Source organism: Triticum urartu, chromosome 5 (genome assembly GCF_003073215.2).
Source record: "Triticum urartu cultivar G1812 chromosome 5, Tu2.1, whole genome shotgun sequence".
NCBI classification, from domain to species: domain Eukaryota; kingdom Viridiplantae; phylum Streptophyta; class Magnoliopsida; order Poales; family Poaceae; genus Triticum; species Triticum urartu.
In genome coordinates this window covers 417,502,096-417,513,951 of record NC_053026.1, presented here as the reverse complement: position 1 = coordinate 417,513,951, position 11,856 = coordinate 417,502,096, and the positions used below count along the sequence as shown (strand labels likewise).

General features: G+C 44.7%; 1 protein-coding gene and 1 long non-coding RNA gene across 2 annotated transcripts; both read left to right on the top strand.

Annotated features, from left to right (window-relative positions):
• The first annotated feature begins 2,992 nt into the window (after nt 1-2,992).
• On the top strand, nt 2,993-4,220 carry LOC125507081 (E3 ubiquitin-protein ligase RNF144A-like). The gene is made up of 2 exons (XM_048671775.1): nt 2,993-4,032; nt 4,136-4,220. The coding sequence occupies exons 1-2, from the start codon at nt 2,993-2,995 to the stop codon at nt 4,218-4,220; spliced, it is 1,125 nt and encodes a 374-aa protein (XP_048527732.1).
• A 1,256-nt stretch (nt 4,221-5,476) lies between these two features.
• LOC125556118 lies at nt 5,477-8,915 on the top strand. Its single transcript, XR_007305013.1, has 5 exons — nt 5,477-5,832; nt 5,900-5,974; nt 6,138-6,247; nt 7,965-8,094; nt 8,569-8,915. It is a non-coding gene; the product is annotated as an uncharacterized LOC125556118 (long non-coding RNA).
• Nucleotides 8,916-11,856: the final 2,941 nt, after the last annotated feature.

The window sequence follows — 11,856 nt, the reverse complement described above, 5'->3', positions numbered from 1 at the left end:
GCCTCTACCAAGATTAGGCTATCAGACTGTACCAAAATAGAATTACTTCCCACAATATTAGCAAGCTTTAGGCCTTCAGCCAGGGTTGTAGCCTCCGCAGAGAGAACCTTAGTAGACTTCTTATGAAGATTAGTATACGTGAAGTTTGTTCAAAAAAAAGTATACGTGAAGTTGGTATTATGTTGCATTTTCCTAACCTCGGTTTATATAATTCATATGAGAGGTATGGTTTACTTCGTGAAACATTTCCTAAGCAGATGGACTTGACTTAATTTGTGTGAAATGCATGTAGAATTTTTACTAAACTGCATTGCAGGATGACTACTTTCTAAAACCGATGGGAAAACCTCTAAAAAACCAATTGAAAATTTATGCTAAAAACTTACTGAAACCTATGCAACTGGAAATTGTGTGAAATGTCTTGAATTTTAACTGAAATGGTTGTGTGTTTGTGAGAAAGTTAAGTAAAATATTTTTGTAATATTATAAAATATGTCCACTATTGTTCTAAAATGTATATGGAAATTATGTTGAAGTTTCAATCGAAATGTGTCTGGAAGTTGAATTTTTGAACATATGAACCATTGAAACACAATTGTCATTGATCTGGAATGTACCTGTAACTACTCTCAAATACATTTGTATTTGATCACATGTGAAATTGGTGTATAGATGTTTGAAATATTTGTGAAAACAATAAAAAAGGGTTGGCATGTACTTTTTGGGTGATTTTACGTTATTAACGGGATTTTGTTCATTATAATAGGATTAAGTGTCCTAATTTATGTGAGATTACTGAAGATAATACTCTCTCAGTTTCTTTTTACTTCGTATATTAGGTTCGTATTAAGTGAAACCTTTTGAAGTTTGACCAAGTATATAAAAAAACTAACATTTACAATACAAAATCAATATCATTGGAGTCATCATGAGATATACTTATATATTGTATTTATTTGATATTACAGGTGTTCACCTTTTTCAATATAAATTTGGTCAAACTATACATAGTTTGACTTAAGGCAAACCTAATATCCAAATGAAAAATGCAAAAGAAGTACATCACTAGACAACCTTGGACCATGAGATGCATGCTACCGTACCGATGTTATATGGATGAAACCCAACTAACGCTTTTAATATCAACACATATGGAGATTGTTTTCTTTTTTGCGATGTGAGGGAGGTGCTTTGCCAATTTTGTTGAGATAGGAAAAGGAAAAAAATGACCCAATTTATAAGGGAAACTCGGTCGAAAACCAACTGAAACAAGGAAAAAAAGATTAAAAAAACAACACAACAGAACCCTGGCGTGGATTCCAAACATTCGACTGCCACTTAACTTGACCTCCATCGGGAGAGAAAGAGAGTGAGATCTCCAGAAACACCACCAAGAAGGGAATCGGTGTTGTCTTCGCCGGCATCGACCCCTGTCAACGACAAAGCTTCCGTTTAGACCCGCACATGACTGCCCCACCTAACCTCCAAAAAATCCAGCCCTACCAACGACCACTACCATTGTCCTCACTTCGATCGGACACGGCCCAATGATGAAAGACACACTCTTCGGTAATGCCTCCCAGGAGGGGAGGGGCGCCCATGACCGACCACATCACTGTCAACAATCCCTATCGAATCTGATTTTTTGCCCAGAGATTAATGCCTTACCAGTGTTACCACCTTCACAGTCCCTTGGAAGGGAGCCTAACCACTGCAAACTTGCGAAACCAAGCCACGTCTTCGCTCGTATTCATCAATGGGAAACATGTCGACAGGAGTAGAAGGATAAACAACCACACCACGCCGTGGAGGAAAGCAAGCACACAACGAAGTAAAGAACATACCTGGCTGCCGCCTGGTCCACGCGGGTAATGTCTGCCAGAGGCTACCAATGAAATCGAGAGGGAGGAGGTGTTGGAGGATTGCTAGGCGGGGCGGTGAGGTCGTCGCCTGTGTCCCCTTTCGGAGGGGGGGGGGAGCAACTATTAGCTTCGTATTATTTATGTGTAAGAGAAGATGCAATTTGAATATATGGTACTCTGTTTTGAATGATTTGATTTGTAAGATTCTACCATGAATGGCAAAAAGTGGTAGTTGGCTCATGCTCAATTTGTAATGAACTTGAGGTAGTTTAAACAAATGATAACATGATTGCTTAAATGACCAACGAATCGCCTAATATCTGTGTGGTTTCCCATCTATAACTAATAATGCGAACGTGCAATCGTTAATATTAGGAAATATATTAATTGCACACAGATATTATGTAGTAGGATATTTTTCGCATGTTAATTGTATGATTATCACCGACTTTGATATTTAATATAATATTAATTACATGCTAAACATGTTGATCGCTCGCCATTTGATTAATCTAGGTCATTGGATTGTCCTAGTTTTATGGCTAAAATTAGTCGGATTTATCCATTTGGGCCTTTTTATATTTGTATATGTATAGATATAAATATATAGATAAAGGTAAAATATAGCGAACTGAGTCTAAATCAGATGGTTAGGTTCTTTGTGGAACCAGCCCATCAGGGTTTCGACACTTGACGCTGGTGCTCATATTTTCCTGGATTATTATTTTAGTCTTTTTGACAATGTTCATTCAGTAGGGGATACATTCCCGTCGACTATATGAAAACATGTGGTGACTTCATCAATCTTCAGATGTTGTGTCGGCTCAGTCTTTCGGAAATGTTCATAAGGGTAGGGTGTGCGTGCGTGCGTTTACATGAATGAGTGTATGTGCATATGTACAAGTGTGCATCCTTGTAGAAAAAGATATAGATAAAATCTCACAACTATCAAAAGATAGCAATACTTTTCGTTCCAGAAAGTAAAGGATAATAACAAGTTAATTCATCGCTAGGAGACCGCAAAATTAGGATTTTCTGACGATTCTGTTCCCTCAAAAAAGAAAGTGACCGCACCCGTCCGTCCACATTCTCCGCCTAACTGAACGGCCGCAGTCCACGACCCTATACGGATGGGAAGCAAGGCAGCGCCGCCGCCGCTGGCTGAACACCGCTCGTCGCCTGTCATGGCGGCCTCCGCCACCACCGACGGTCCACCCTTCCCCATCTACATCTCATCCGACGAGGACGAGGACGTAGCAGTCCTTGGCTCCTCCAGCAGCCCCGAGGAGATCCAGATCCAGCAGGCCATCCTCCTCTCCATCGGCCTCTCGCTTGACACGACCGGCATCCCCTCCTCCTCGGCCTCCCTCTCCGGAACCGACGTCGCCATGACAGACCGCAAAGGCAAGCGTAAACTACGATCGGAGTCGCCACATCAAGTCATAGATATAGATGATAATGATAGGCAAGAAGTCATCGATGTAGACGACGATGACAGCCTGATCTTCATCAAAGAGACGGGCAGCGGGAAGTCGAGAAAACCACGTAACGGCGGCCTGTTGGAGGTCGGCGAAGGTTCCCACAGCGCCACGATCATGAAAGAGTTCTACTGCACAATCTGCATGGAGACGCTCCCCGGCGTCGAGCGCTTCCCCGTCGCCGGGTGCGCGCACGCCTTCTGCGCGGGCTGCGTGAGGCAGTACATCGCGGCGAGGGTCGAGGACAACCTGCTGTCCATGGGCTGCCCCGATCCGGGCTGCAAGGGCGGCGTGCTGCACCCGGAGGAATGCCGGGACATCGTCCCGCCTCAGCTGTTCCAGCGCTGGGGCGCCGCGCTCTGCGAGCTGGCGCTCGGGGAACTCAAGTTCTACTGCCCCTTCAAGGACTGCTCGGCGCTGCTGATCGACGACGACCCCGGGCCCGGCGACGGCGGCGCGGAGGCGCTCACGAACGTGGAGTGCCCACACTGCAACCGCATGTTCTGCGCGCAGTGCAAGGTGCCGTGGCACGACGGCGTGGACTGCGCCGAGTTCCAGCGGCTCGGGAAGGACGAGCGCGGGCGGGAGGACCTGCTGCTGAGGAAGGTTGCGCAGGAGAGGAGGTGGCAGAGGTGCCCCCGGTGCAAGATGTACGTGGAAAGGGTGGCCGGCTGCCAGCACATGAGCTGCAGGTAAACTACCAACTAACTCTGCCTGAATCTGCAGCGAACACGAAAATTACGTTCATGTGCAACGGAGTACAAACTAGGCCAGTTTCTTGTTTGTGATCTGCAGGTGCGGGCACTCCTTCTGCTACCTTTGCGGCGGCTCCACGAGGAGCGGTGGACATCGTTGCAAAGGCAGGCGTACTGCTTACTGATCTGCATGGTGAATGATGTGAAGATCGATGCTCAAGTCGAACGGGTACTTGAGGGGAAGGAAATTACTACTATCAGTGGTGACCTAGTGAGCAATGCCCCTGCATCTCTGATGCCATTTTGAGAAGTACGCATGATCACCTCTATCGTGGCATGATTGAGACTAGCTTGGGCTTGTCATTTTCTGTAAATTTGTTATGGTTACTTGTGCGAAGGAGCTACTAGAAGGCAGCTCATGTGGTCCTATATCGTGGGAAACACTTGCATTTGGGTCTATGAAATTCCACGCAACCTTCTGGCAGATGTGTTTTCTCTCAATTTAGTTTTGTGTGTGTAAATCTATGAGCTCTCAATGTGCACTATATTGTGTCGAGTTCAAAATCATGTGATAAATTTCTAATTGATTTACCTAGTGCCACCCAACGGCTCAACTGCGTAGAATAAACCCAATGGACTAGGTGCAAAACGTGAATACCTTTTTGAATTCCAAATTGCAAAACTAGCTTCCTTTTAAGCAAGTGTTCAAATCGCAGTAGGTTTGAGTAGTTGTATTCTTTGCAAGGAGAGCTTTTAAAAAACAGATGTATGCGTGTCACCCATCCATAGAACCATGTGAAGTGGAGGTTTGCTACTCATGTATATGTAACAAACATGACAAAATTGAAAAAACAATGGAACGTCTCTAAGCTTAACACTAAATGTACACTATTCTAGCAATGGGACAACATGTGTACAATACATATGTGTCACTTCAAAAAGTGCAAAAAATCATTGCAATACATACCGTGCACTCTTTCTATGTTCGGGCCTATTTGGTGTTGTGACGTGCCCGTGTTGGCATGCTACACGGTGTCGGGCCGTGCCGCCCATTTGCCAAAATCCCTGGCCCAACATGGCACGGTATCTCGGGTCGTGTTGGTCACGGGTTGTGTCGTGCTGAAGGAAATATATCTAAAGGCAATAATAAAATTGTTATTTCACTATTAAAAAAATGCTTATACATAGGACTTTACCAATAGCATCTGTTTGGGAACCCACGCTATTGGTAAATATCAGTAGCGCTTGGTACAAAATGTGCTGCTGGTATTACTTAGCAGCAGCGTGGGTTTTTTTGGCAGCGCTACTAGTAAGTGTGCCACATCACACTCTCAGATTAACATATAGTAGCAGCGTGGGTGATCAATCCAGCGCTACTGCTAAAGACATAGCTGTAGCGCCTGGTTTGCAAAACGCGCTACTATCACCACGCTACAAAAATATCCACCCAAGATCCAGATCCAGATCCCTCCACCCCCGGCCTCCCTTCCATCCCCTCTTTCTCTCCCCCGCGACTCCTCTCGCCGCCGCCGTCTCCGGCTCCGGCCGCGATTCCGGCGAGTTCCGGCGGCACGCAGCACACCGCCGAGACCCCCTCGCTCCGGCGCTTCCTCCCATCCGGCAGATTCGCTAGCTCGATCGCAACCCCAGCCCCGTGGCTAGGGTTGGGTTGCGGGCGGGGCCTACTTCCTCGCCGGCCGGCTCGAGTTGGCCATATCCACGGCGCCGTCCTCCTCCACGACCTCAAGCCCTCAGGATACGTAGGCGCTCGCAGCCATGGAATGGATGGATCCATGGGTACGAATCCCTCCTCTCTCACTTCTCCCTGCCTCCCTCTCTGACCCACCACCGTCTCCATGACCAGGACTAGTCCGACGCCATGGAAGGGCATGAAGGGCCACCAACAGCAGCTCCCTCCGGTCTTCTCCCACCATGGAAGGTATCACCCATGCTTGTCCACGCCATCCATGCCACATTCCAAGCCTTGCTGCAACTTACATCTTCAGACCAGACACAAATCTCAAGCTTTTGTTCCTTCTTCGGGAAACTGCACATTCATCTCCAGCTTGTTGATACTAACTTGATAATGTTCCTGTCCTCAGGCATCCATGGAAGCCGCCGCCGCTGCTCCGACCCCGCTGCCAACGCCCCATGGAGACTCTGCTCTGTCTCGTGTCCTGCGTGTCCTGGCCATCAAACCAATTACCCTGAGGTGTTTCTTCTTTTCACTAGTGCAACAATTTGTGTGCGCGTGTGCGTGTGCGTCTACTATGAGTGAGATTTGACAACACAAGATGAGCTCTTGTAGCGACGATTGATTCTCTGATGTTCACACAAGTCCATGCCAATTTTGTCTTGTCTTGATGATTCATTCCAACGCTTTACTTTCGGTTTTTCAACAGGGAAGACATCGATTTGATTTGGGGGGAGGTGACGTACACCAAATAGAAATTCAGAGTTGTAGATGTTCATGAGCTGATGTCATTGCTGACCTTAGTCAATTTTAATTTGATCCCGCGACTAGCAATCCAGTAAAATCCCTTCGTTACAAACTAATTGAAGTTCAGTACAAAAAAATCAATTGAAGTTCTAACGCTGTGCTAAGTCAAACTTCTTCAAGTTTGACCAAGTATATAAAAACTATTTCAACATCTACAACACCAATTTAGTTTCATCATAACATCGTGCTCTCCTCTCCCAACCCACTCGCCGCTGGTGAGTACTATCACACAGAGGAAACTATGTTGCTCTTCTTTTACTTGTTTTTTGAGGAAGCTATAGCCTGCCGCATGTGCATGGTAGATTAGTTCTGCAAGTAGGTAGTATCTTGATTTCCGCTGGACATGTAGCCACGGAGCTGAAAAAATTGCTGCTTTGCGTAGGTTCATGGCCCTGCTATGTGCTTGCTCCTGTCTATGTCCATGAGCAACAGCAAAATCAATCGTTTAGTAGCATATCATTCTTAGACCTTAGTGCTTGTCCTAGAAACTGGATATACTGGACTCCATAGTGCTAGTGCACTTTCATTTTTGTTAAGTTTGTACACCCTGCCTGAGAAAGCAATAGCCGTTACTTAGATTTTTGTTGGGTTCCTTATCTAGGATGAATTGGTTTATTGATGTTTAATGTTCCCCGCTTACAGATTCTCGCTTAGAGATACCAAGCTTGTTCTCCGAGAGTTCGAGAAATGTGGCGTTATATTGAGACATCTCTCTGGACCAAGAGAGGGTAATTGGATAATTAGTAATTCTGAACATCTTTGTAGCTTGCAAAAACCAGATTGCAAGTAATTCTGAGCATCTTTGTAGCTTGCAAGAACATATCCAATTTGATTGATTGTAGGCCCGTATCCAATTGGATTCATTCACAGTTTCTTTGCCTTGAGTTTCAATCAATTGTACTCGTGTAGGTATGTTTATATCATACTTTTGCAATGGATAAAAAATAATCTAAAGGTGCAGTTGTAGTAGTTTGGTCTTGCTTTCTTTTGTTTACATTGGCTAACTTGATATTGTAACAAACAAGAGCAGAAGACACTGATTAATGCTGATGATTTAGTAACTACAATTTTTTGTGTTTTTCTTTGCCTTGTCCCGCCCAGTAATGTATTCTATTTGTCTGCGAAGACTTAACTTGGTGCCAAACATTGCGGCGCCAAGTAAACACAGTACCCTGCCTGATGTGGTACTATATATCGCGAATACCCTAACAAGAAATCTGCTAACACAAAAAACTTATGGCAATGCCAGTGATGATGTTTTGAGAATTTATTGACTTGTGATTTACAGAAGAAAAAAATATTCTTTTTCATATGCAAAGTAATTTAGTTCGCATATGCATTTATGTGTTTCTTTTGGACTTCATGTTTTTCTATGCACTTGTAAAATCTATATGCATTCTTATATAACTATTCTCTGCACTTTTCGCAGCTACCGAAACGCCAGAACTGCTCTCTTTGATGGCATTAAAGAAGGTGGAATACGAGTACCAGCTTATTCTTCACATGAGAATGAGTGAGCTATGGATGGATTCCAAGATCGAGTCAACATTCTCAAGAGGGTGAGTGCCACATAATGATTGAATATCCTAATTCTTCATCTTCGTTTTTATGTAAAGAGTTGGTGTTTTCACATATTTATTATGCGTATTTATATTCTCAAAAAAAAGATGGTGTGTCTTTATCTTTTAACTACATCGCTTAGCTAAGATCGTAAGAAGATATTTGTAGTTGTATGCTTTCTAAAAAGGAACATATTTTCCTCACAAAACTAAGAGACGACTAACTTTAGGAATTGCAACTTTATAGATAGTACTTATCTAGATTGGTATCCATGGCAACCATGTGCTTTCTTGGACCATTTAGTTTGAATAGCCAGTGAGGAATTAAGCATATATTTCTGGCATGAGCTCTTTTAAATTGCTAGATGAGAAGGAAACTTAACTTAGTGGGTCATGTGAATTGTAATATACTATTTGGTTGAACTGATTATATTTGCATACTAACAAGTTTTCATTTTCCCGGCGTGGACGTAGGGGTGATCGACGCTACCTAGCGCAGCCCGGTGGGCGCTGTGCTCTTCAACCCGGTGAAGCTCGGCGGCCACGTCGCACAGACGATCGTCCAGTTGATCGTGACGCCGAAGGTCGCCGAGGTGGAGGACCTCGACGCCACCGTCCGGGGGAGGGAGGATTCGGGTCCACCGGCGCCTGAACTCCGAGCCTTGGTAGATACATCTAGAGAAGTGGTTTGTTTAGGTTGGTGGTGAACACTAGGGAAGGCACCCACGTTTCGATGATGGTTGTGTGTCTTGAGAATGTTCTGTGACGTTGGTTTGGTTTCCACTGGACGTATTGCCATCCATGAATACTACATCTAATTTTTTTTAATTCCTAAATTGTTAGTAGTAGCGTGGGAAATAAGTGAGCGCTACTAGTAGTTAGGTTAGTATTAGCGTGGAAAATAAGTGAGCGCTACTAGTAGTTAGGTTAGTAGTTAGCGCGGGTGCACCAGCGCTACTACTAACTTTTTAGTAGTAGCGCGGGTGCACCTGCGCTACTACTAACCATTTAGCTGTAGCGTGATAGTAGTAGCATGGGTACCAACGCCCAATGCTACTAGTAGGCAGTTTTCTAGCTCTACTACTAGCCTTTTTCCTAGTAGCGTTTATATTTCCTTATATTATAATAAATGTTTATTATTCATGCTAGAATTGTATTAACCGGAAACTTGATGCATGGGTGAATACATAGACAAAACAAAGTGTCTCTAGTATGCCTCTACTTGACTAGCTAGTTAATCAAAGATGGTTAAATTTCCTGACCATAGACGTGTTGTCATTTGATGAATGGGGTCACATTATTAGGATAATGATGTGATGGACAAGACTCATCCGTTAGCTTAGCATAATGATCGTTAAGTTATATTGCTATTGCTTTCTTCATGACTTATACATATTCCTTTGACTATGAGATTATGTAACTCTCGAGTACCGGAGGGACACCTTGTGTGCTATCAAACATCACAACGTAACTAGGTGATTATAAAGATGCTCTACAGGTGTCTCCAAAGGTGTTTGTTGGGTTGGCATAGATCGAGATTAGGATTTGTCACTCTGAGTATCGGAGAGGTATCTCTGGGCCCTCTTGGTAATGCACATCATGATAAGCCTTGCAAGCAATGTGACTAATGAGTTAGTTGTGGGATGATGTAATACGGAACGAGTAAAGAGACTTGCGGGTAATGAGATTGAACTAGGTATGAGGATACCGACGATCGAATCTCGGGCAAGTAACATACCGATGACAAAGGGAATTACGTATGTTATCATTACGGTTTGACCGATAAAGATCTTCGTAGAATATGTAGGAACCAATATGAGCATCCAGGTTCCGCTATTGGTTATTGACCAGAGATGTGTCTCGGTCATGTCTACGTAGTTCTCGAACCCGTAGGGTCCGCACGCTTAATGTTCGATGACGATTTGTATTATGAGTTATGTGTTTTGGTGGCCGAAGATTGTTCGGAGTCCTGGATGAGATCACGGACATGACGAGGAGTCTCGAAATAGTCGAGAGGCAAAAATTGATATATTGGACAATGATATTCGGACACTGGAATGGTTTCGGAGTGGTTCGAGTATTTTTCGGAGTATCGAGGGATTACCGGAACCCCCCAGGGGAAGTATTGGGCCTACATGGGTCATAGGGGAGAGGGGAGGCAGCCCACAAGGGGTAGCCGCGCCCCCCTCCCATAGGGAGTCCGAATTGGACTAGGGAAGGGGGTGCGCGCCCCTTTCCTTCTCCTCTTCCATCTCCCTTCCCCCTTTCCCCCTCCATGAGAAGGAAAAGAGGGGGGCAAATCCTACTAGGACTTGGAGTCCTAGTAGGACTCCTCTCTCCTTGGCGCGCCCCTAGTGGCCGGCCTCCTCCCCTCCTCCTTTATATACGTGGGCAGGGCACCCCTTGGACTCACACCAATTGTTCCAAGCCATGTGCGGCGTCTCCCTCCACGGTTTACTCCTCTGATCATATTCACGTAGTGCTTAGGTGAAGCCCTGCGCGGATCACATCACCATCATCGTCATCACGCCGTCGTGCTGACGAAACTCTCCCTCGACCCTCAGACGGATCAAGAGTTCGAGGGACGTCATCGAGTTGAACGTGTGCTGAACTCAGAGGTGCCATACGTTCGGCACTAGATCGGTTGGATCGTTAAGACGTTCGACTATATCAACCGCGTTAACCTAACGCTTCCGCTTTCGGTCTACGATGGTACATGGACACACTCTCCCCCTCTCGTTGCTATGCATCTCCTAGGTAGATCTTGCATGATCATAGGAGTTTTTTTGAAATTTGCATGCTACGTTCCCCAACAGTGGCATCCGAGCCAGGTCTATGCATAGATGATATGCACGAGTAGAACACAAAGAGTTATGGGCGATCATAGTCATACTGCTTACCACCAACGTCTTACTTTGATTCAGCGGCATTGTTGGATGAAGTGGCCCGGACCAACCTTACATGACCACGTTCATGAGACCGGTTCCACCGACAGACATGCAACTTGTTTTGCATAAAGGTGGCTGGCGGGTGTCTGTTTCTCCAATTTAGTTGAATCGAGTTTGACTAGGGCCGTCCTTGTTGAAGGTTAAAAGAACACACTTGACGAAAAATCGTTCTGGTTTAGATGCATAGGTAAGAACGGTTCTTGTTAGAAGCCCGTAGCATCCACGTAAAACTTGCAACAACAAAGTAAAGGACGTCTAACTTGTTTTTGCAGGGCTTGTTGTGATGTGATATTGTCAAGACATGATGTGATATAAGTTATTGGATGAGATGATCATGTTTTGTAAAAGTTATCGGCAACTGGCAGGAGCCTTATGGTTGTCGCTTTATTGTATGAAATGCATTCGCCATGTAATTTCTTTACTTTATCACTACTCGTTAGCGATAGTCGTAGAAGCAATAGTTGGCGAGACGACAATGACTCTACGATGGAGATCAAGGTGTCAAGCCGGTGACGATGGAGATCATGACGGTGCTTTGGAGATGGAGATCAAAGGCACAAGATGATGATGGCCATATCATATCGCATATTTTGATTGCATGTGATGTTTATCTTTTATCCATCTTATTTTGCTTAGTATGGCGGTTGCATTATAAGATGATCCCTCACTAAATTTCAAGGTATAAGTGTTCTCCCTGAGTATGCACCGTTACTACAGTTCGTCGTGCTGAGACACCACGTGATGATCGGGTGTGATAAACTCTACATTACATACAATGGGTGTAAGACAGTTTTGCACGTGCAGAATACTCAGG